Source organism: Tympanuchus pallidicinctus, unplaced genomic scaffold (assembly GCF_026119805.1).
Source record: "Tympanuchus pallidicinctus isolate F22 unplaced genomic scaffold, pur_lepc_1.0 scaffold3, whole genome shotgun sequence".
Taxonomy (NCBI): domain Eukaryota; kingdom Metazoa; phylum Chordata; class Aves; order Galliformes; family Phasianidae; genus Tympanuchus; species Tympanuchus pallidicinctus.
The window spans coordinates 25,442,225-25,466,882 of record NW_026294747.1 but is presented as its reverse complement, the minus strand read 5'-3'; the positions used below and the strand labels follow the sequence as shown (position 1 = coordinate 25,466,882).

The 24,658-nt window shown below is 47.3% G+C and overlaps 2 protein-coding genes across 4 annotated transcripts; both read left to right on the top strand.

The window, feature by feature from the left end:
* Window positions 1-2,096: 2,096 nt before the first annotated feature.
* On the top strand, window positions 2,097-16,763 carry LOC128087153 (acyl-coenzyme A thioesterase 1-like). 3 transcript variants are annotated; one of them, XM_052696483.1, is made up of 3 exons: window positions 2,097-2,691; window positions 14,544-14,746; window positions 16,019-16,763. In XM_052696483.1, exons 1-3 carry the CDS (start codon window positions 2,109-2,111, stop codon window positions 16,622-16,624), a joined length of 1,392 nt encoding a protein of 463 aa, XP_052552443.1. In that variant the 5' UTR covers window positions 2,097-2,108; the 3' UTR covers window positions 16,625-16,763. The 3 variants fall into 3 exon arrangements, with proteins under 3 accessions (XP_052552443.1, XP_052552444.1, XP_052552442.1); XM_052696484.1 differs by lacking the exons at window positions 14,544-14,746; window positions 16,019-16,763 and adding exons at window positions 4,008-4,210; window positions 4,655-5,267; XM_052696482.1 differs by lacking the exon at window positions 2,097-2,691 and adding an exon at window positions 11,666-12,364.
* A 90-nt stretch (window positions 16,764-16,853) lies between these two features.
* On the top strand, window positions 16,854-21,752 carry LOC128087021 (acyl-coenzyme A thioesterase 3-like). Its single transcript, XM_052696175.1, has 4 exons — window positions 16,854-16,951; window positions 17,499-18,295; window positions 20,815-21,017; window positions 21,204-21,752. The coding sequence occupies exons 1-4, from the start codon at window positions 16,854-16,856 to the stop codon at window positions 21,213-21,215; spliced, it is 1,110 nt and encodes a 369-aa protein (XP_052552135.1). The 3' UTR covers window positions 21,216-21,752.
* Window positions 21,753-24,658: the final 2,906 nt, after the last annotated feature.

Sequence of the window (24,658 nt, the reverse complement as noted above, 5' to 3'; positions counted from 1 at the left end):
ATGCAAGCCCTCTGAAAACACTGCTCTGAGGGATCTGGGGAAGTGTTTAATCAGGCCAAATTATGGCTAATAGCAGGGAAAGCTCAGCATGCCATAAGGCAAGGCAAGGCTTGTTTGGACTGTATGCCTGGGATATAGCCAACAGATGCCTGCTATATGTGCCTGTTCCTCCAGAAGCACTAGTGTCTGAGGTGCTGGAGTGCAGCAATACAGAGCAGGGATGCGTACTGAGGTACATGAAGCAAACACAGCAGAAGACCTGGCGGGTACCAACATCCCTATACATTCTGTGCAACTCCTCAGCATATCTCAGTATCCTCACCAGTTACCTTCAAGTGCAGTCCAGCTAAAAAGCTGTGCTGGCATTTGGCTCAGGTTGTATTCAATCCAGCATTAGTTGACCGAGTCTTAAAGGCAGCCTTTGAAGTACTGAGGAAACCGCTCTTCTCAACAAGCTCTAAAGGTACAAGTCCATTTGCTCTCCTCCTCTTTGCACAGGAAAGTTATTTCTCTAAAAGGAATTATTTTATTAAACAAATAAACACAAACCTTGTAACCTCAAAGAAAGAAAATCCCCTGTGCTGAATCTTCTTTCTCACCACTGTACCAAGTGGCAAGGGGTCAATTTTGAAACAGATGATCTTCTGAGGTTGAGGACAAGGCCACTGGAAGTTCACTCAGGACCAGGAAGATGCTTGCAAGAGATTTAGCTTTGTTCTACCCTGAGCATGCCTAGGTCTGAAAGACCTAAGCTAACAGATGCCCTTTCATTTATGGAATTAGTGTTGTTCACTCCTGTACCAATTTAAACCCAATAACTTCACATACAGCTGCCACTAGAATTGCATTTACGTTTCCTGTGATTTCCCTGATCTTTCTCAATCAGGCATTGAGAAAAGGAATAGTATTTGAATTGATCTTAACTGCATAGACCATATGCAATATGCTGTTATCTCCCTGGTGGTTTGTGAACTTCAGATAAATGTCTGTACTTTCCAATGAACTATGGTCTCCTCGTCTATGTACCATCTTCAGATCTTTGGTGCAGAGATTTCACCACGTATAGAGTGAATGCCCCATCTCAAATGGGAACATCTCCAACTGCTAAATTGCAGAAGGATACAATGTGGGATGTTAGAAGAAATGTGCCGGTGGCCTTAGTTAAGAGCTTTCAGGCTGCTGGGAATAAGATCTTCCCTCTGGAAAAGTTGTGTCCTCTGTACCATGGGTTCACCTGCCCTCTGGAAGGACGTGCTCTGCCTGGTAATTTCTATTTCTGGCGCCACTGTGCTCTGACCATCCAAGAAACTCTGCTGCTTACTATAATCTCCTCCCAAAATATTTCTATCTTCAGCTTGGTGTTTGGATTGAAAAATCTTTCTTATGCAAGAGATCAGAACTGGCAAAAGAGAATTAGAAATGAAACTCCCTTCCCTACCCAGCGTATTTTGTAATTGATTCTCTTGACAGACCCAGCCAACGCCCTCACGCTAACAATGCTCTCTCATAAAAGTTGCCATCATCTGGTGAGAGGTGCAAGACTATTCCACGCCTACAGTTGGCTGAAGACAACCATGCTATGTTAGGATTGTTTCTTAGGGGTGGGCTTGCCCTGGGCAGCAGTTCATGAGGGAGCAGGCAGAAGCAAGCTGCCATAATGCTCCCAGTGTGTGGTGTCCATTGTCTGCAGGTCTGCAGGCAGCAAAACAGAAACCTGTCTTGTAGGGAGCCTACTGCTTGTTTGGGAGATGGCAGGGAGAGCCTGTGGGAGAAACTGGGTCCAGCCCTGCAAGGAGCAATTATCAGCAGCCCTGGTTTGAGGATCACCGCCACAGCATATTTGCACACTGTAAATCAACTGCCAGTGCTGGGCAGAGCTGAAAGCCGTTGGAAATGCTCCTATGATGTCAGAGCACCGAGCATGCCTCACCACAGACAGCAACAGGGCTGCAGTCACAGCTCCAGGCAGCCTTGAAAACCTCGCAGCCAGAATGGGCCCACGCAGTCCCTGCCCAGGATTCTCCTCCCTCTGTGTGGGAAGCGGCACTTGTACAAAAAGCTCCAGCCCACATGCAAACAGTGTGAAGCGACCTGGGGCCACAGGGCAGATGACTGCCCTCACGGCGTGCCGACAGGTCTCCCGCTGCTGGCAGAGCTGGCTCTCCTGGCCCAGGTTCTCTCCGCAGCCCCTGCAGATCCCTGGGGTGCCCACATCTCGCAGCCTCGCTTCCACAGCAACCGCCATCCACTTCTCACCAGCCACCCGCAGCCTCTTCGATGAGCCGTTGGGCATCTTCGTGCAGGGCCTCAGCCCGCGGCAGCAGGTCACCCTGCGGGCGTCCCTGCGGGACGAGGCGGGCGAGCTGTTCGAGGCCCACGCCCGGTACCAGGCGGCGGAGGACGGCGAGCTGGACCTGGCCCGCTGCCCCGCGCTGCCGGGAGGCAGCTTCAGCGGCCTGGAGCCCATGGGGCTGCTGTGGGCGCTGCAGCCCCGCAGGGCCTTCTGGCGGCTGGTGAAGAAGGACGTGCAGACCCCTTTCCTCCTGCGGCTGGAGGTGCTGGACGGCCACGGGGATGACCCCGGGCGGCTCCTGGCCCAGGCCCAGCACGAGCGGGCGTTCCTGCGCGACGGGGTGCGCAGGGTGCCGGTGCGAGACGGGAGGATCAGGGCAACGCTCTTCCTGCCCCCCGGTGAGTACCGGCTGTAGCCGTCCTTTTTTTTCAAAAGTATTGTGTTTGTCAGGCAAGCTATCTCATGACCTACATAAAGAGGAGCCCATGAAAGCTCCATCCCTGTTTTCCTCTCTACCGTCCCACTGACCCATTTGACTATCATTTACATTCACCCAGGCACTTGAATGCTAGAACAAGGTTACAGAAACAGGCAAAGGAATTATTCTTTCCAAAAGCCAGGTGGTATAAATGTGGAGGAACGCACAGCAAGCAATGAGTGTGCCAGAAGGCGTCTGGAGCCGAGAGGCTGAGATAAAGAGCTGTGCAGAGAGTCTATATGCCAGTCCTGCCTTGCTGCCCAGAGCTGGCTCCACATAAAAACCCTGGGAGTCCTCCTCCTGGAGGGGACTCCAGAACTTTCATGGAGAAGAAATCTTTCCAGCAGAAAAAGACAAACATTGAATAGCTTTAGTAAAGGATTTCCTTTTGGAGGTGTATGACTTGCTCAAGACACCACCAGGTTTCAGTATGTGCTGGGCTGCTAAACAGAAACCTCCTTGCCAGAGTCCAGGGTGTGCTGACTTCTCACCCTCAGCATCCCCCTTGGAAGTGAGGCCAGGGCTCCTCCCCCTGCATGCTGACCAGGAGATGAAGAAAGCTGCTTGCATACGTTTTGTTTCCAAACTTTCCTGCTTCCCTTCACTCATGCTGCTTTACGGTAAGCTGGCTTGTTTTCTCAGTGTCCCCAGGCCTGCTCCTTCAAACAGTGTGTGCTTTAAAATTATAAGCCTTTGCCAGTCCCTGTTTCTTTGAAATGTTTCCTAGGCATAGAATAGAAGGATTTCATTTTCATCCTGCAGCCAATAGGAGTTGGATACCACTTAGCAAACTTAGCAAAGTCTAAAAGTGGAGAGTCCAAATGGCTTTTGCTACAATGCTGTCCCGCCTCCGTTGAGTATCCCTACAGACCTTTTCTGTATTAGGACCTTTTCTGTGCATGTTCAGGGTAAGCCAACAGTGTTGTGCTACACTCAGCTGAGCCTTGGGTCATAGGCAACTGCATCCTGCTCTTTGCAGTACACGGCCTCTGCTTTGAATGCTCACAATCTATGTAAAGCCAGTGAATGTTCTGTCATCTGCATGCAAACAGCAGAGGAAGAGCAATGGGAGAGGTCTTTTTAGCAGCCAACGCTGAATTGCTGAGTGACTTGTCGTGTCCTTTCCACCCAAAACAGTCTTCTGCAGTTCCTGTTGTGCATCTGATTTTATGTGTTCTAAATCAGAGAAACATTTAAAGGACTAATTTCATGTGATACTGCTCTTGTCTGCTGCAGGACAAGCCCCCTTTCCAGGAGTCATCAACATAGATGGAATTGGAGGAGGCCTTTGTGAGCATAGAGCCAGCTTGCTGGCCAATCATGGCTTTGCCACACTGGCCCTGGCTTATTACCAATATGAGGATCTGATCCAGAAGCCAACCAAACTCCACCTGGAATATTTTGAAGAGGCAGTGAACTTCATGCTGCAGCACACACAGGTAGTAGCATGCTCCCTGCCCTCTGGCATCCAGAGGATGCTTCTTCTCTGGGGTGCTTATCCCCTCACCAGAGTTATCACTGGGGGAAGCTGCTGGATGCTTGTGCAACCCCATGGCTGGCATCTGCAGGGTGTCTGAGCTCTGGAAAGGAGGAAGGACTAAACAGATATGCACTGGAAGGGTGGTGGAAAGAGATAAAGCACACTCAAAAGAGACAGCTGAGACATAACAAAGTAGAAAGGCTCAAGCAGGAGAGCCTTCATGAATAACCACCCTTCTTCCTTCTCCTTCAGGGCAGGTGTTTAGCACTTGTCCAGCAGAAAAACTAATCATCCTCCTCTGTACTGTTATGTAAACTCTTGACATTACACAACATCCCCTTCCAGTAATTAGCTGTTGTGTTTTTCAGCTCAATACTGATGGGGCTTTCCTCCTATCCACCAGGTAAAGGGACCAGGGATTGGCCTGCTCGGTTACTCCAAAGGAGGTGATCTGTCTCTCGCCATGGCTGCCTTCCTGAAGAATATCACAGCAGTAGCTTCCATTAATGGCCCTGTGGCCATTACAGTTTTTCCTCTCTGCTACAAAGATAAAACTATTCCCGCTTTGATTTGTCATGAAAACCTTGTGAAGGTTTATGATAAGAATATCCTTGATTATTCTGATATTGCTGATGACCCTTTTAAAGCCCCTGGCAACCAAAGCCTGATCCCAATAGAGAATGCTGAGGCACATTTGCTATTAATTGCTGGACAAGATGATCATATTATCAACAGTAAGTATTATGTCACTGAAGCCTGCAAATATTTGCAGGCTCGAGGGAAGGAAAATGTTCAGACACTCATTTATCCCGGAGCAGGGCACTGCATTGACCCTCCCTTTTCCCCTTTTTATCCAATAGGAAACCACCCAGTTTTTCACAAACGAGCTGTCCTGGGTGGAGAGCTCACAGCTTACTCTAAGGCACAGGTTCATGCTTGGCTACAGATACAGGCTTTTTTCCACAAACATTTAAATGACAAGTGATGCATGTACAAGAAATGCACAACTCTGAACAAACACCTGATGAATTATTTTAAAATTATCAGGTCAACTCCCTTTCCCAGCTGTACCAATACAGCTACAGTGCCTTTGGTGACTTTGCACAACCATAACTCAGAAAAGAATTGGTTTTCATTTTCTGTTTTACATTTTTGGTCAAGTGTCAAGAAAAGGAAGGGAGAATAGGAAAAATATTCAGTTATTTTTCTCATTTGTCTTCTATTTTTATATTTGCTTTTCACATCACTGTGGCCTCCACGTGCATATGCTATTCACATTTCATACTTCAAAGCAAAACCTTTCAAACAATAATTTTGGTGCATGGACTTCACTACTGTTATGGTAAAAATCATAAATGAAAATGCTTCTGAACTCCAAGACACTGGAAGTGTGCAATAATGGATGTTATGGCAAGAATGTCATGGTCTCTCTGGTTAGCCCTCTGGAAGGGTTGTTTGTCTTCTGTTTCCATTTCCCCTTCAGAAGAAAGTGCTTTGCTTCATGTATACTTCCATCTCTAACACGTCATGCAAAAACTCAAATTTACAATCATTGTGATCTTCTCCCATAAAATGTGGAAACTTTTCAGCTTTGTTATTACAGCTGGTTGAGGTCAGACTAATGAGGGAACAGAGCTAGAGCAGCTCATACAGGAACCAAAGGCGTGAAGGGATCTTTCCGCTGAGTCATGAGACTCAGAGTGGACCCCCTTGCTTACTATACTCCTTTTGATGGCCTAGGTGTAGCTAGATCCACTCTTAGTCTTGGTCAGTGGTTCACATCTTAACAGAGTTTCTCTCATCCACACATTGACAACTAACCAGACAGTCACAAATAATTGCAGACAAATTAAAATTAATTCTCCAAACAATTAAGACTTTACATTTACCTCAATAAATAACATCTTCCTACCAAATTTGTCAGTTTACTTGTCAGTTTACATTTACTTTATCGGGTTTTCAGGTTCTGGACTGACCTGTATTTAAAGTCAAAGTGGTAATGTCAGAGTACAGCAAAGAGCCTGCAAACAATCCTCACCGATAATCCCAATAGGGAGTGATTTTTCAAGTGCTTTTTTTAGGGTGGCACCTGGAATCCTGAGGCTGTAATTCCTTCAAGCTGTAGCACCAAATGGGCCATCTGAGTCATGGCACCGTGACTGCCAGAGAATATGGAGACCCCAAGTGTGTAGTAGCCCAAGTACAACTTAACATGGATCAGAAGAAGCCTTATTGACTACAGTCACAGTTAGAAAATATTGGGGCAGCATCAGCCCCTCTGCTCCCCTCTTGTGTCAGATGTCTGTAGAGACCTCTCTTAAGTACTGTTTCAAATAAAGGAAAGAGGTAAGGAAAATCCTTCTAATGTTAGCAAAGCCAGTTGTATATTCTTGGGAAAAACAAATTCTAGACGACTATGAATATGTCTGAAAGGCCAAATCCCTCCACGCCTAGGAGGGATGCAGTCCTTAAGGAGCTTGTTAGCAGCCACAGCTGACAAAACAGAGAGGGCTCTCTGATAGCCCTGTAGGAGAGGCACAGCAGTATTAGCTGAGCTCACAAGTGGAGGTAGCAGTGGGCATTGGAAATGATCACACACTGCTAGCTTTTGCTTAGATAAAATTCTCAGCCATTCCTTTCAAATCTTACATATTTTACCACTGCACTCAACTGCTCTAGCTCCGTTGCCAAATTAGTCTGACCTCAGTTAGAACGGCCAGATCAAGCAGAGTGTGACTTGGAGCAGATCCCTACTGTAGGTGACTCCTTCCTTGGCTCATACCCACTGTACAAGCCGTATCAGTGTGGATAAAATGAGAGCAGACACTCAAGTCTCAGGTGAGAGATGAAATGCATTGGTCTTGGTGGGACTGAAATGCAGGCTGAGACCCTGGGAGGGCTGTCATCTCAATCAGTGTGATTAAAATTCGGGCTGAGATTTGAACAGCAAATCAACATCTTTATATAAAAATAAATCCTAGAAGTAAATAGAAGGTACCTTTAAAATCACAGGCTGACAAAAGTCATTCTGGTGAGGATAATACAGAGGCTGGGATACCCTGAAATTTGACCCTGTGGCATGTGTGTGTGTGAGACTCAGTACAGGTGGGCACTGGACTGTCCAAAGTGAGGGAGGTTGCCCTTAATGGTGGCCCAGCCCGATTTATATACAAAGATTACTCTACTAAAATTGGCAAGGTTGTTGGTCTTTTTGTTTGCTTTGTTTTCATAATGAAACAGCTACACCTGGGATGATGTCCCTCAAAAGTTTCCCTTTGAGACTTTCAAATTTGATAAAATACGGGAGGAAAAAAAAAAACAGGAAAAAAATTGAAAGCAAGATAGCACACACTCAGTGTGATGCTTTTTTTAGTTGATAAGGTGATGCAGCCGAACAGTGCACTGAATCACAGAACTCAGAGCCTAGAAGACTCCCAGGAAAAGCTAAGACAATAAAAATTTAAAATCAGAATTGCTTGGTTAACAAACAAAATCATCTCAACATCGATATATTTCTGGCACACATACTGCTGCTCCTGTAACTGGTAACTGATTCCCTATTGCAGCCCCTATGGATGGTGAATATTGTGACCATCTTTTACTAAACAGCTCCTTTATCCCATGTCCTGATCTCTAGAATGTACCCTTGCTCAATCCAGATCTTATCCTTTCTGTAGATGGCTCTCGCCTTTGTGACTCAAGTGGAAAACTTGCTTCCAGCTATGCTGTCTGTGATGCATGATATATTGCAGTATATTTCCTCTGTTCCTTCTGTACAAACTGCTAAACTTGTTCTTATCTGTGCCTGTATTATGGCACATAGCCAATCTGCAGCTATGTTCACCAACTCCTGCCTTGTGTTTGGTGTTGCGTATCATTTTGGTCAGCTCTGAAAACAACATGCTTTTCTTATGTCAGCAGGTTCCCATGTGAAGGATAGATGTTAGGTATGTGGATGCTCTTTTACAAGCCTTTCTACTGTCTTCTTTAGCTATTGCTTTAAATGTCAGTCTGCCATAACTCTATTCCACCCATTCCATTTGGCTGGAATAGAGTTAATTTTCTTTATAGTAGCTGGTACCACATTGTGTGTGCATCATGGTTTTGTGATTTTTTGTTATCAGTATTCCACATCATAACATCATGTAGAGCACCGGGAGTCGGGAGGGGAGATTTAGGTTGGATGTCAGGGGGAAGTTCTTTACAGAGAGAGCGGTGAGGTGCTGGCACAGGCTGCCCAGAGAGGTTGTGGATGCCCCGTCCCTGGAGGTGTTCAAGGCCAGACTGGATGGGGCCCTGGGCTGCCTGGTCTAGTATTAAATGTAGAGGTTGGTGGCCCTGCCTGTGGCACGGGGGTTGGAGATTCATGATCCTTGAGGTCCCTTCCAACCCTGACCGTTCTGTGATACTGTGAGTTAAAGTGTTAACGCTCAAGTTCCGGGCACCTGTCTGGAAGAGAAGAAGAGCTACATACCCCAGGGATTTGCAGTCATAGAAGAGATCTAACCCCTGGCAAGGTCACCTGATGTGCTCTTCATCTCCCCGCTGCTCAACCGGATTGCACATCTCACCTGAGCGTTATGGTGAGGCCTATCCACCTTTCGGACACTTGCTCTCATTATATTTGATTTATTGGCTTCAATTCCAATTATATTGTATTATAGTGTATTATCTTGCATTCCGATACTATACTTAGTAAATTAGTTTGTTTCTCCTCAGATCGTTGCCACTCTTTTAATTATTTTGGGGTTCCCCGTTTCCCTTTTCTGGAGGCACAGATTTTGTGAAATCCCTCTGCCACGCCAGTCACAGAACTGGGTTGAACCAGCCCGTAAACCATTGACAGTGTTTGTTGGATTTAGGAGGAAAATAGTGTTGATAGCACACGTATGTTTTAATTGTTGCTGAGCACTGCTTCCTCTAAGTCAAAGATGTTTTGGCTTCTCAAGCTACCTTGCCAGCGTGGAGCATGGATGTGCACAGTTGTTCTTTTCTTTCCCTCTTTTTTTATTTTTCTTTTTTTTTTCTTCCTTTTTTATTAAGGAAGGATTTTATCCTTAGTCCATGAGATTTCACAATTCTCTTTAAGCTGTGGGGGAGGGGCGTAAGCAAATGGCTGTGCTGTGCTGAGCTGCCTGCCAGATTAAACCATATCAGCTTTTTCAAGAAAGGACCCAAAATAAGGACTTCCTGTTGCACAAGTTGCATCAGAACCAGAGACATTGTCTACTCCTTGAGGCAGCTGAATAATGTGATGATTATATGATAGGTATAAACCAGACTCCAGCACTATGTAACTCTGACACTGCCACAGTCAGGATGTACCTTTTTCAAACATTTTTGTCAGCTTTCTATGATTCCGTAGTTCTTTGGAGATGAATTCTAAAACCATCAAAGGTGGCAACTGTGACAGGTAGCTACATCCCATACACCTATATCCTCCCATACACTTTTGCTACCTGTAACCATCCTGCATCATTGCAGATTTCTGGGTAGTATTTTTAAATAGTTATTTAACTTTAGACAAAACCAAAAACATATGCAAGAGACAATGTAATAGGATTGGTCTGCTGTGGTTTAACCCAGCAGGCAGCTGAGCAACACACAGCTGGTTACTCACTCTCTCCATGCACGACAGGATGGGGAGAGAACTTGTGGGTTGATAGTAAATAGTAATAGCTTCATAGTAAAGAAAGAAAAATGGAAAATAAGAAACAATGACATGAAAAATACCACAAAAGATGGGACACACAATGCAATTGCTTATCACCCACCAACAGATGCCCAGCTAGTCCCGAGCAGTGGCAGCTAACTCACCCAGTTTTATTGTTGAGCACAATGCCATACAGTACGGGACATCCCTCTGCCCAATCTCAGTGTCCCAGCTGTGACCTCTCCCAGCTCCTTGTGCTCCCCCAGCCTCCTTGCTGGCAGGGCAGTGTGAGAAGCTGAAACACTGCTGGCTCTTTGTAAGCACTACCCTCTAACAACAAAACCATCAGTGTGTTATCAACATTATGTTCCTCCTAAATCCAGAGCAAAGCATCAGTGGAAATGACGATGCAGGCCCATGCTACTTCTTATGAAGATGTCACACAAGGAGATGACCTGGCTGATCATGATGACCTTGCCTGCAGGCTTCAAATTTTGTTGTTAATTATCTTTCTGATTCAGATTCAATTTCTCTTTCAGAACTTTCATTATTATAGAACAATGAACCTATAACTGTGAAGGAAGAGTCCTGGAGGATTCTTAGCTCTGCAGTGGTTGCCAGTTATACCCAATACTTTATGGTCGTGTCTCATTCCATTTTATCCTTCCTTGCTTATGTGTCATACTGCATGGCTCACATTAGCAAGAGAGAATTACCACTGCAGTACAGCAGAAATCCAGAATTTTTCTGTAAAGCACAGCAGTATTGCTGTCCATACTGTACCTGTCCATAACAGTTGCCTAGTCCATAACACAGGCCAGTGTACAAAACCAACACCTGCAGCACATCCCAAACATCAGATACAAGCATATTTCGAACACAGCAGATACACGTCCTCCAAATGGCCAAACACTGTAATTCAGATAACAGTGCTTGTTGTCCTTTATGAGTAGTCAGGGTTGCAAACATACTGATGCCACTAATACAGCCAAGAAACTTTTAAGAGACTTGATACTTTGATTTGACATTTCTTTGATATAGATAGTAATCAAGGTGCTCATTTCACAAGCCAAATTATTAAAAATATTTGCACAGCTTTAAACATTTAGCAACACCTATGTTATGCCTCAGCCCAGCAGTGCAGAAGGAAGAATCTCTGACCTGAGATGTGAATTGGCCAAGGTATGTTAAGAAACAGGACTGAAGCAGCCAGAAGCACTGCTGCTGACATATATGCAACGCACAGTAAACAGGACGTACAGCCTGTCACCTCAGGAGATTCTTAAAGGATGGCCTACGTGCCTCCCTCATTCACCACCTGAAGAACGGCATGAACTTGGCCTGTGATTACCAGGCGTTTTAACACTGCAGATCCCTAAAAAGCGTGGGATATCTGTCTATCCTCAGGTGAAGGAAGCTCTCTTAGTGCCCTCCTTCGGACCGTGCCACGCTCTGCAGCTGGCAGACCGGCTCTACACGAGGCTGCCAACAAGTACCTCGGGTTCGAGGGGAGGAGAGGAACACACGCACTCTGGGAGGATCCCATCCCAACCGCCCCTTCCTACGGCTCGGCAGGGAGGTGGGGACAGGCAGTAGGACAGCGCGGCCCGTTGGAGCGGCCATCAACAGGAAGCGCCAGGAAGCGGGCACGTGAGCCCTACACTTTGCACCAAGCGTTTGAGAGGCTTTAAGGCCACAAGGGGCGGAGCGCGGCAGCATAATTATAAGTATTTAATATTACTATATTCGTATTAAGCACCCAGCGTTCCTCACCGGCAGCCCCGAATCTCCGTGACGAGCTCCTCTCGGCGCCGACCCACCCACCGCTGCGGTGCGGGCCGCCCTCCGGATCCCGCCCTCGGAGGCAAATGAGCGCCCTGACGGCGTGCCGAGCGGGCTCCCGCTGCTGGCAGAGCTGGCTCTCCCAGGTCGGCCCCGCTTCGCGGCACCGCAGCCCCCAGCGAGTAGCAGGGGCGTCCCCGGCCCGCCGCCTCTCCTCCATGGCCGCCACCATCCGCTTCTCACCAGCCACCCGCAGCCTCTTCGATGAGCCGCTGGGCATCGCCGTGCAGGGCCTCAGCCCGCGGCAGCAGGTCACCCTGCGGGCGTCCCTGCGGGACGAGGCGGGCGAGCTGTTCGAGGCCCACGCCCGGTACCAGGCGGCGGAGGACGGCGAGCTGGACCTGGCCCGCTGCCCCGCGCTGCCGGGAGGCAGCTTCAGCGGCCTGGAGCCCATGGGGCTGCTGTGGGCGCTGCAGCCCCGCAGGGCCTTCTGGCGGCTGGTGAAGAAGGACGTGCAGACCCCTTTCCTCCTGCGGCTGGAGGTGCTGGACGGCCACGGGGATGACCCCGGGCGGCTCCTGGCCCAGGCCCAGCACGAGCGGGCGTTCCTGCGCGACGGGGTGCGCAGGGTGCCGGTGCGAGACGGGAGGATCAGGGCAACGCTCTTCCTGCCCCCCGGTGAGTACCGGCGCGGCCCCGTCCGCCCTCCGCGGTGCCGCCTCCTTTGGCAGTGTCTCTCCAGGAGGCCCCTGTGCGCGGTACCGGGGCAGCGCAGAATTAGGACTCGCCGGCCAGCGCAACCCGATCGGCGCAGTCAGCTTCCACCTGCTTGCCACGCTCCTCCTTGTGTACCTTAGCTACAGGGTTCCTCTGCAAAAGTCCTAAGTCCTGACTGTGTTGGTTCCTTTCCTGGCCTTTCTCCAGATCCTCAACTCAGTCATTTCAGAGTTGCTGCAGCCCAAGCTTGTTTTTGCTGATGAATTTGCCCTGTTTCTCTCCATTTGTGAGTAGAAAGTCAAGCAGACCATTGCACACATTTGTGATTATGGCGTTTTTGTCATAGTTCTGATTCACAGAATCACAGAATCACAGAATGGCCAGGGTTAGAAGGGAGCTCAAGGATCATGAATCTCCAACCCCCCTGCCACAGGCAGGGCCACCAACCTCCCCATTTAATACTAGACCAGGCTGCCCAAGGACCCATCCAATCTGGCCTTTAAACCATCCAGTCTGTATGGATGCCTGGGATTCCTCCAGCCCAAGTGCAAAACTCTGCACTTTGCCGTGTTGAACCTCATCAGGTTCACCTGGGCCCACTTTTCCAGCCTGTCAAGGTCCCTCTGAATCCATTCCTTCAACCGCACCACTCAGCTTGGTGTCGTCAGCAAACTTGCTGAGGGTGCACTCGATTCCGTCATCGATGTCATTGATAAAGATGTTAAAGAGCACCGGTCCCAAGACAGACCCCTGGGAGACACCACTCATTACCAGTCTCCACCTGGACATAGAGCCATTGATGACCACCTTCTGTCTGCGTCCTTTCAACCAGTTTCCTATCCATCTGGTGGTCCACCCATCAAATCCATATCCCTCCAATTTGGAGATAAGGATGTGGTGGGGGACCATGTCAAAGGCCTTGTTCAAGTCCAGGTATATGACACTGGTCGCCTTCCCCTTGTCCACTGATGCCATCACTCCATCATAGAAGGCCACCAGATTGGTCAAGCATGACCTTCCCCTGGTGAAGCCGTGCTGGCTGTCTCGGATCACACGCTCATTCCTCATGTGTTCATGCTTGTCATCCAGAATGATCTGTTCCATGATCTTCCCAGGCACAGAGGTAAGACTCACCAGCCTGGTAGTCCCTAGGGTCCTCCTTACTCCTGATTGCCTTACAAATCCTGTGTACAAATCCTTCCCAGCAGTTGCCCAGGCTTATGCTAGTTCTCTGTAGGAAGCCTCTTCCCATTTCCCATCTTTATCTGGTGCTCATTTACAGCTGTCATCACCACCTTTAATTCTCCCTGTGACCCAGAGGCTCACCAGGCATGTCTCCGGTTTTGTGCTGGATTCCATGTGGTCAAGGAGCATCTCTATGTAGTATATGCCTTACTTTCCCCTCCCCTGCCTTTTTCCCTTGCCTGTCCCTTGTATCTTCTCCATTGCAACACTGCAATCATACATGTCCTAGCCAGCACCTTCTTTCGTACTCCCTGTGGCTGGTGGTGAGTTTCCAGTTGTTGCCCAAGTTCCGCACACTCATGTGTGGAAGCAGAGATGGAAGTCTTCCTTCTGTCCTCCTCCTTTAGTCTTCAGTTTCCTGCAGTTCCTCTCAGCCTCACTCATGAGAGTGGCAAGGTTGGTTGCAAATATTTTCTTCCCTTAGTGCCAGAATAAACAATTTATAGTGCATTTACACTGAAACTAAGAAGCTGGAACCATGGCAGATGGGATTTTTGGGTCAGTTTTTTGAGAAATGCAGTGGGGAAAAGCCTCCTGGGTATTTTTGGAGCAGAGTTTGTTATGTTTGCAGTGAGTTTACATGATACAGACAGCTAGCTGTGACTATCATCCTTTCCCTGCCAGTCATATGTTTCCTTATGTTCAGTAAAACATTGGCTAGGCAACTGTTTTGCACCTTTGTTTAATGTTTCATCTTGAAGCAATGCAGCCATTTACTGAAATGTAGTACAGAATTTGAAATGCTTACTACCATTCTGTGCTTTTGTGTGTGTGTGTTTTTTGTTTTTGGTTGGTTGGTTGGTTGGTTTTTTGAAGGCACGTTCCCAGGCCTGTGAATTTGGGATATAAATGAGAAATGATGGGTCAAGATGTCCCATTTTGTGGCCTCTTTCAGGAAACGGTCCCTTTCCAGGAGTTATTGACTTGTATGGCACTGGAGGAGGACTCCCCGAATACAGAGCATGCCTGCTGGCCAACTATGGCTATGCTGTGCTGGCACTGGCTTTCTATGGTTATGAAGATCTCCCCAAAGAGATGAAGGAGATCAACCTGGAATATTTTGAAGAAGCTGTTAACTATATGTTACAACACAAGCAGGTTGGTATAGACACTGACACAGCCTAACTACAAGGGAACTGTCATTAGTCAGCTCCTACCAGCCTGCAAGTGGGGCAAAGCTGTTGTATTTAGAATAGCATCTCTGTTCAGGTCAACTGAAAATAATTCCTTTCATATCCTTAACTCCCATTACAGTGGCTCTCTAGCAGATAATTCCAGTTCTTCCTTTTGTACTGGCCAGGTGACACAGTGACGTGGAGTCACATACCAGTTATTTCTGCTTTGTTCAACCCAGTGTCCTAACAAGGGAACCAGTTGCCTAGAGGCACATCAGGCTTCCAGTGGGGCTTTTAAGTTTACATTCCATGTAATGTGCTTGAGGACTAAATGGCTTTTTTAACCTTGGAGCACATGATATCCTTCTGTGATCTAAGGCTCAAGGAAGTCTATAAATACACATTTGTTGCTGTGTATTGTAGTTACAGTCACTTCAAATATTGATATGTAGTGCATGTGCTTGTTGGTAGCTGGCTGCAAATTCAGCTGAGTTCCTAAGCAGGCACCTCCTGGAAGAGAGCCCTGCTTAGCTCTGCATCTTTTTCCAAGTAGCTGCACATGACAATAGCTAGAATTCCACATGGCAATGTCTGACCTCTCTGGAGAGCTCAAAATAAATACCTTCCTAGAAAGATGAGTAAAGGCCTTTGTGGCCTTTCCGTTGCAATAACCCTAACTGCTTATGCCACTCCTATGCCCCAAATCTTGCACTTTTTTCTTTTTCTTCTCTCCCCTGAGAACAGTATTGTAGACTCTTGTTAACACCTTCACTGATGCCTCTCTCATGCCACATTTTTAACACTTGGCAAAATTTTAGCCATGTTTTCAAATTACCCCCTTTCTCTGCTTCAGACTCGGTGGGTGTAGAGCTTCTCATGCTGGTGATAAAGTACAAAAGATGCTAAATTTCAGCATTTTCTCAGAGCCTTTTTAGCCCTGAGGGTCTTTGAATGTTGTGACATTGACACCCTGAATTTCAGCAACCTGTGAGATCATTTAGCTTTCCTATTATAATTTGTCTGTGTAAAAGAAAATGAAGAGGCCTTGTAGTTTTATTAGGATGCTGCTGCAGTCTCAGCAGGGCTTCTGGCCATAAGCCAAGCACAGAACAGTGCTGCAGGGTCCCTTGCACACAGGACCTTAGGTGCTTATACCTGCAGTGCAGATCAGGACAGGCTGTGTTGACACGGCAGCACTTTCAAGAAATGGTTTGCATATTTCACTGATCATGATTTCTGTTTCTTTACCTTCCAGGTTAAAGGTCCCGGGATTGGGTTGCTCGGTTTCTCCAAGGGGGGTGACTTATGCATTTCAATGGCCTCCTTCCTGAAGGGCATCACGGCCACCGCTGTGATCAATGGCTCGGTGGCGAACGTGGGCGCAGTGGTCCGCTACAAGGACGTCACCATCCCGCCCCTCGGTGCCAACACAAAACGTATCAAGGTCAACAAGTCTGGGATCGGTGATATCATTGATGCACTTAACAATCCCCTAGAAGGGCCTGACCGCCAGAGCTTTATCCCTTTGGAGAAAGCTACGTGTCGCTTCTTGTTCGTTGTTGGCCAGGATGATCACAACTGGAAAAGCGAATTCTTTGCAATTGAGGGGAGCAAACGTTTGCAAGCTCATGGGAAGGAAAAGCCTGAGATAATCTGTTATCCTGGAGCAGGACATTATATTGAACCCCCTTTTTTCCCAATGTGTGCTGCCTCAATGCACCTGCTGGTTGGCATGCCTGTGATGTGGGGTGGGGAGCCCAAGGCGCACTGTGAGGCACAGATAGACTCCTGGCAGCAGATCCAGGCCTTCTTCCACAGACACCTTAATGGTGAGCCTTCCAAGACAGCCAATAAGTTGTGATGTGATTTGGGTTACTGTGCAGAGGAAGATGCTAGTGTTTCACATTTTTTCACATTCTGTGTTTCACAGTTGTTTTGTTAATTGGCTCTGAATGAGAGCAAAGAACATCAGAGAATAAACAGTTGGTTTTTTTTCCCAAGCAGGTGGTGGCTGAGAGTTGCATCCTCTCCACACCTTCCTCTAACACCCAGTGATATCTTGGCCTCCCATTGTGTGTAGTACGGGAGGGATGTGGAAGCATGATGATGACAAGGCTGGGACTGTTCTGAATGCAAGTTTAAGTGGAAAGAAATCAGCTGAGAAGTGGGATGAAAATTTATTTACCTTGTAAGTCTTCCTTATAAGAAGTGTGTTGGATGCTGCTGTCCTTACTGGAGACAGTGCACTTCTTTTTTGTCTGAAAGCAGCTGTTCCCTCTATCAACATCCAGTAATCTCATGTCACTAAGTTGTGTGTCTGCCTTAACTCTGTCCATTTTGAGATCTAGCATCTAGCACATCTCCGGGAAGAGATGACAACAGCCCACAGCCCAAAAGTGCATTCTGGGTATACATACTAGAACTGGTAGGCTTCCCCTCTGGCTTTCTAGGAGGCGTGGGGAGCAGTGGGGTTCTGTTCTGGAGATGCTGAGCAGTTTTTGGCTCCCGAGCACGCACGTGAAAGAGAAAGCACTGAATGTTGTTAGAGAAGTGCTGGCGACTCTTCGCGGTTACCTGAAAAACCCTTCAGTGCCTTACAGCGGCAGGCTGCGCGCACGCAGCTAACTGGCTCTATCCAGCGTTCGACTTGCGCGTCATTTCCACGGGTTACTAACGCACCTTGCACTCTCCGCGCTTTTCTAATTCATTAAAGTGAAACGTTAACTCGAGCACAGCTTGGTTTGTGCACGCGGGACTGGACGCGGCGGGAGGGCGGGGATCCGGCAGCCCCTCTGCCGCGCACCCACACCCCCGGCTCCCAGCGGGCGGGACGCTGCGCGGGGGCGGGCGGTGAGCGAGGCCGCCCCGAGCCGCCGGCGCCGCAGGAACGCCAACCGGTCGGGAGGGCTCCGCTCTCGATTGAGGCTGCCTGGCGGGGGCGGCCGTTACCGCCGTCGGCGCCGTCCGCTCTGTGGCTCTCGTCCCCGCGCCGCCGTCATGTGGAGAGCGGCGGTCGCCGCCAAGGCCCAAGCGTGGGCGCTGCGCCGCGGCCCGGCGCGCGGGGCGGTCAGCGTGGCCGTGACCCCCGCGGCCGGGCTGGCGGACGAGCGGGTGGACACGCGGGTGGCGGGGCTGGGCCCGGGGCAGCCGGTGACGCTGCGGGCGGTGGCGTCCGACGAGCGGGGCTGCCTCTTCCAGTCGTGCGCGCACTACCGAGCGGACGGCCGCGGCGAGCTGCACCTGGGCACGGACGCCTCGCACGGCGGGGACTACACCGGCGTGGAGCCCATGGGGCTCTTCTGGAGCCTGGCGCCCGCGGGCATGGAGAGGCCGTACCAGCGGCTCGTCCCCCGCAGCACCGGCATCCCGATGAAGGTGGAGATGTTGGTTCACCGGGGCCACAGCCAGTCCGGCGCCATCCACGGGCCGGTGATGGCCAAGGCCGAGGTGGAGAGGTGGTTCACGGCCCCCGGCGTCAGGAGGATTCGGCTGAAGGAGGGCGCCGTGAGGGGCTCTCTCTTCCTGCCGCCGGGTGAGTGGGGCCCGGCTTCTGCCCGGAACGGGGGTCACCGGGGGCGTCCGTGTTCCAGAGCAGCACCGAAGGGCGCCCGAGGACAGTCGCCTTCTTCTGGGGACGCTGCTCCGTGCCGGTCAGCAGCGCAGGCGCGGGCAGGTGCCTCTGGCGTGGGTGGAAGCTGAGCGAGACGAAGGCTTGTCGTTTTCCACGCCGCTGCTCTCGGGCTGGGAGATTCTATAGATTGTGGTTTTTTTCCTGAGCTCCCGGAACCCATAACGCTCAGGAAAGGTGATAGGCTTTGACCGTGTGAGCCTCTGTGCAGGATTTTATCCTGAGGATGAAGTGTAAGAGGCAATTTTTCTCCCTGCAAAGCATATGCCGATAAGCAGAGCCGCAGAGGAGACTCTGTAGTAAAGCATTACGGTTCTGTTACGCCAGAGCTCAAGCTAAGCTGCTATTTAGCAAGTTCTAGCAAGTTCTGTTGTTCTGTGTATAAATACAAATCGTTATCTGAAGAAGCTCTGCCTGTTCTCCCCGTGGGATGGCTGAGTTCTATGAGGTGTGACATTCCGATGGGCTGCTGGAAGTTGAAACCTTACACTGCTGGTGGTGTTGGAATGCTTCAGATATGATTTAAACTTCTGTGTTTCACTGGCTGTTGTACTGTGAGAACTGCCATCCGTATTGCCTCTGGAATAGTTTGGTTCTGCAAATCCTGTAAGCGCTGCTACAATTATCAGGGATTAAAATCTTGGTGAATGATTTCCAAACCAGTAATCTTTATTAGCCTTTTAGGTACGGATCCAAAGTCTGCTAAAGAAGGAAAAAAAAAAACCCAACATAGATTGGACTTTGAATGTTCGATCAAATGTTTAGTCAGCATTCTGAAATATCTAACACTGAGATGTGGTTGATACATCCTGCCTTAGAGAACGAGCCGAATTTCTGCGGAACTCAGTGGAAATCCAGAGATCTGCAATCAGGAACTGTATTTTTCCCTTCAGAAAGTCTGGTGTTGTAATACTATGGAAAAGTCCGAGATCATTGCTTAAATGATGCTGGCATCCTTTTAAATAAAGGATCCAGTTACGACACTAGCACCATATCTTTCTTTGCTTCAGGGATTGTTGAGAAAGGAACCTTAAAGGTCAGCCATCCTTGGTAAAAGTGAGATTACGTAAATGGGCTTATGCTGCAATTATGGTATGAAAGATATTTCTCATTTCAGTTATAAAGTTACAGGCTGTAATCTTTTTTAAGTAGTAATAAAGTTGTCTAGAAAGTTATCCTGCTTTTTCGTGAACTGTGGAGAAACTACGCTTGGGCTTTGCAGGCATTCAGGAAGGCAGTTGGGTGTCCTTGTGTAAGTTGAAGGTTATCGTCGTGGAAGAGAAGATAACCTTGACTGTGTCCTGCTTGCACATTCTCACTAGAATGTGTAGGGGTGAGAAATAAAAGTATGCTACAGTTTTTGCTCTCATACAGAATACTGAACTTTAATGAGAAGTTTTGGAACTGACAAAGAACCCAGAAGCATGTTTCAGCACTTTTCTGACTTTTTTTGCATTTCGTTAGGAGGTTTCTCCAATCTAACGTGTCTTGCCCAAATCTTCTTAAGCACCTTGAAACATCAGAGGTCTTTGCAGCATAAAAATAATGCCAGAGGCTCAATGCACTCTTGCACAAAAGGGTACTTTTTCTAATGAGAGCTGTGATCTGGGTCTGAATCTGTCAGTGGTGACATCTGATGGCAAGACACTACACCTCTCCAGAATAAACCCCCAAAATACCTGGGCTCTTTATGGTTGCAAGAGCTTTTAACACAAAATCTGTTAGAATAACAGACTGAAATATAAACAACACAAACTTCACTGCAGAATCATGGTTGCTTGAAGTTGTGGTTCTGGAAATCCCTGTAGTTTTACAGGGCAAGCACATATATGCATGTTTATCTGTGCATCAGTCACACACACCTAAGTGCACCCACGCGGGTCTCAGTTTTACTCTGTCATTTCACACTTGCAATAGCAATTTGGCTGCTGGCTGTGACAGTGCTGATGCCAAGATAGAGCGAGTGAGTTGAGCTGATTTCATCCTGCAGTGGGTGTCTCTGCTGTGCTTTTGTTGGTGTGCCTTATTTCGGGATTTGTATATCCTTGGCCTTAATGCTATTGCCTCATGAGTAACATGTTTTCACTTTGCTAATTAAGGAATGGCTTCTTTGTGGGAAAAAGCTGATTTGAAGCATGATTGTTCTGAGGGTGAGAGTTTAAGATCGTTGCAAAATACACTGAGAAAACAGTTGTTTTAACAAAATATGTTTAGCTGTTCTCTTACTTTCATAGTAAGCTCAGAACCTGAAATAGCTGAAGTCACACAGAGCACCAGTCTGTAATCTCAGCTGTGCAAATGGAAAATTTATGAGTAGTTATAGAAAACATCTAATGCTTTCTATATTTTGATTTTCAAACTTAGCTAGATACTTCTTAGAGTCCTGTTTGATAACTTGTGCTCTGTACCTCTTCTCAATCCAGGGGATGGCCCCTTTCCAGGAGTCATTGACATGTATGGTGATGAAGGAGGTTTGGTTGAATTTAGATCCAGTCTCCTGGCTACCCGTGGTTTTGCAGCTCTTTCTCTGCCATATTTTGACTTTGAAGATCTGCCTAAGGTCATGAAAGAATTTAAACTTGAGTACTTTGAGGAGGCAGCTAGATTTCTACAGCGTCACCCAAAGGTGAGTGTAAGGAGAGATCTCTCCAGACAAGGAACTAGGGAAGATTTGGTAGCCATGCCCACTTGGTGGCAGTGATTTTCTTGGAATGTCTTTGGGCAGATTTAGGCTCCGTAATGGAAAAAGTGTAGGTCCTACATAGGCAGCAATGCGTATCACTGCAGAGTGTATTTCTTCCACCACAAGCAGGCCATTAAATAAATGCACACTGGAAAATTGACAAATGCTGATCATGAGGACAATGAAGTGCTGGAACAACCTTCCGCTGGAACAGTGGTGATGTATGTATGTGGTGTTTTTGTGGGGTTTTGTTTGTTGTTTTAATGAAAGCAGTTAGCTTACGAGAGGGTGGCACAGCACTGCTCAGTGCTACAGACGATTTGATAACTTGAGATGTTCCTTTGTTTTACTCTCCAGGCTAGAACAGGAAAAGGCTGAATACGTATCTAATTCTCAAATGTCATTTGTGAGATGACTTTATGTGCCAGGGACATATTTTGCAATTGACTGTATTTGAATTTCCTGCTACCTGTTTGGGGGAAAATATTTGCAAGAAAATACACAGCGGTTGAATTCCAAGTGATTGTACTTGTTGTTCCTAGCCAACATTCCTATCCAAATGTGATACCAGTGTTATTTTACGGTGTTTGACATTTATTATTGGCTCTGAAGAAGTCTGGGTCCAGGCTATAGCTTTCCAATAGGTCACCTCAGTAATTAACTTTTTTTTTTTTTTTTTTTTAATAACACAACTTCAAAGACATTTGATGGCTAACCCTATTATAACATGTATTTATTCCTTTCTTCCTCTCTTTCCTGCAACCGCATCTTAATCTGAAGGTGAAGGGGCCAGGAGTTGGAGTGATTGGGACTGGGAAAGGTGCAGAATTAGCACTCTCCATGATCACCTTCCTACCAGAAGTAGTGGCTGCTGTCTGTATCTCCGGCTGTAGTTCGAACACGGTTGCAGACCTCCATTATGGTGAGATAACTCTGCCTGGGCTGCGTTTTGATATGAATAAGGTCAGCGTTTCTGACACTGGTGTATTTGACACTTTTGAAGCTCTGGATGACCCAGCAAATCCTGCCAATTCCTCTTGCACAATCCCCATAGAAAAAGCAGAAGGTCACTTTCTCCTAGTAGTAGGGGAAGCTGATCGTATGTGGAAGAGCTCCTTATACGCTGAGCTAGCAATTGGGCGCCTACGCCAGCATGGGAAAGAAAACTTTGAACTGCTGAGTTATCCAGGAGCAGGGCACCGAATCGATCCTCCTTCTACTCCGTTTTGTGAGGTGGCTCTGGATCGTGTTCTGGGGGTGCCTGTGTTGGGGGGTGGAGAGAGCAAAGCACACGCTCATGCCCAGGAACACTCCTGGAGAAAGATTCGGGAGTTTCTGCACTTGCATCTGGGATGAACACTTCAGCACCTGTAAGTTGCTGTCGCTGAGCTTGAGCCGCCACAATGATTGGAGAATTGGAGGTGTTGACTGAGAAAAGCTCTGAAATGTGAAATAGCCAAATGACAGTTACATATATAAATCAAGACAGAAAGGGATTGATTTGCACTTGCCCAAGTTATTTTAAGTAGGTATGCGGAAGAGAAGTGAAGCGATAATAAGTAGGCAGCACTGTAGTACAAATTTGAGTCTGAATTGGTCATGCTATCAAGAAACAAGTGTCTGAAGAAAGTGCTTTCTGATACCTGCTTTCTTGCTTCAGTATTTATGAATCAAAGAACTTCACTGCCAGCCTGTACCCTTAGAAATGAGAGATTGTTTTTCGCCTGGGAGAACATTGGCAACCTGTGGGCCATGAACTTTGATATCAAAATGATGAATGATTCTGGCTTCGGGTCTCAGATTATTTTAGCCTAGAACTTTCTGATTTATAGCCATACACTTTGGTACTTTGGATGTGTTTTCTACTTGCACAAAGCTGGGGATCTTCATTTTAATAAGTTTCTTATACATTGGCCTGAAACAGTGGTCTTCTGTTGGAAACAATCTTGCCTCTTTCCAACAACAGCTATGCTTAAATCCAGAAAAGGAAGAGTACTTCCAACTATAGAGGCAGGCAGCACCAGTGGTGTCCTGAATTGGGGATGTGACCATCTGTTCCTGTAATGCCTTGGGTGGGCAGTTGAGTCTTGGGAGTATCGATTATTCTGTTGCGTAGTACAGTTAAATGCAGTTATTACCATCTGCAAATCTTGCTTCTCTCATTACTTGTTTTAAATAATTAACACTTGCTATTAAGCTAGAGTTTAATTACGTGTGGAACTCTTCGTTAATGATGTCAACAGATGCTGACAGCTGTTATTAGGAAGGAAGGTGAGAGACAGAAGAGCTGGCAAGTAGAAGACTGTGAGACAGGTTGTAAAAAGCTGTCCTCCTGCAGTAATGATCATAATACAAATGAAAATACAAAAGAAAAGGGTAATCTGCGATCTTCTGACCCAGGCTGCCTGAGATTGTTTTTCATACTAATTAATCCTAGTATCTTATTGTTCTCTGCCATTTAGGTAGAAAGAAACAATTTCTTCCCAAATGACTCTTGTCTGTGATGAGGGTCTTGCCAATGCTGAAGACCTATTTAATAGGGGCTTCAACTGATAGAATTCTCCTTCCAAGTCAGACCTGTTTCAGAGCTGCCCAAAAAGAAACAAAACCATCATAAACAATAGTGACTTTTGCTCTGCTCTCAGGGATCTTTTCTCTCCAGTTGACTATCATTATGTTCAGGCCTGATTAGCTTTCTGCAGCTCATATTACTCCTTATCATTTGAGTTAAGTCACTTGTTCTCCACACACCATCACTGCCAGTTATTTAACCATACACTCCTTACAAGATAAACTTCATCCACTTAACTGCAGCGAAGATGTTCTCACACCCAGCCTTCCTCAACTCTCTGGCTGAAGAGCCTTTGCACAGCCTTATCTGATGCTCGGACCTCCACTCATCCTAGCTGCCCCAGGAGTCCCACAGCACATCCTGCTGTGATGTGCACCTTGAGGCACTGCTCATCCTTACTGCCCTTCCCTTCTTCCAAGTTGTAGCTATTGAGAAAAGGGTTGCATATAGGTTTCTTGTTCTGTCTGTCCTTGCCAGTACAAACGACCTGCCTTAACACTCGTGACCCGCTCAGGACTGATACTTGTCTCCGTACTGCAGTCTGACCACGGTACATCAGTTGCTGTGCAGCACTGCAAGCTGGAGACTCGGAAATGAGACAGGCAAAAATAAACCCAAACCATGACAAGTAGCTTAAAAGTCTCCAAACTTTGTTTTGAAAGGTCAAACCCTTAAAGTAATTCAATGTTAGATATCATCAGGTACCTGCGATTTAAAGACAAGTACTTATTTAAAAGCAAGGCAGTGTGAGAATTAGCTACTGTGTTTTGAGTAGCTCATTTGTTTGGCAATGAGGTATCTTTATTTCTCCTCTCTTGTTTAAATAAAATGTTATTATTTTACTGTGGAGATACTTTGGTGGACAGGTCAGGATGCTTCTGAACATAAACATTCACTAGATGGCTTGTAGGAAACCGACCAGTTTTTGTACTAGTGTTTTGTATTTCACATCGCTGCTGGGAGACCAAAACTACCTTACAGACACCGCAAAGACAGGCGCAGCCACTGCCCG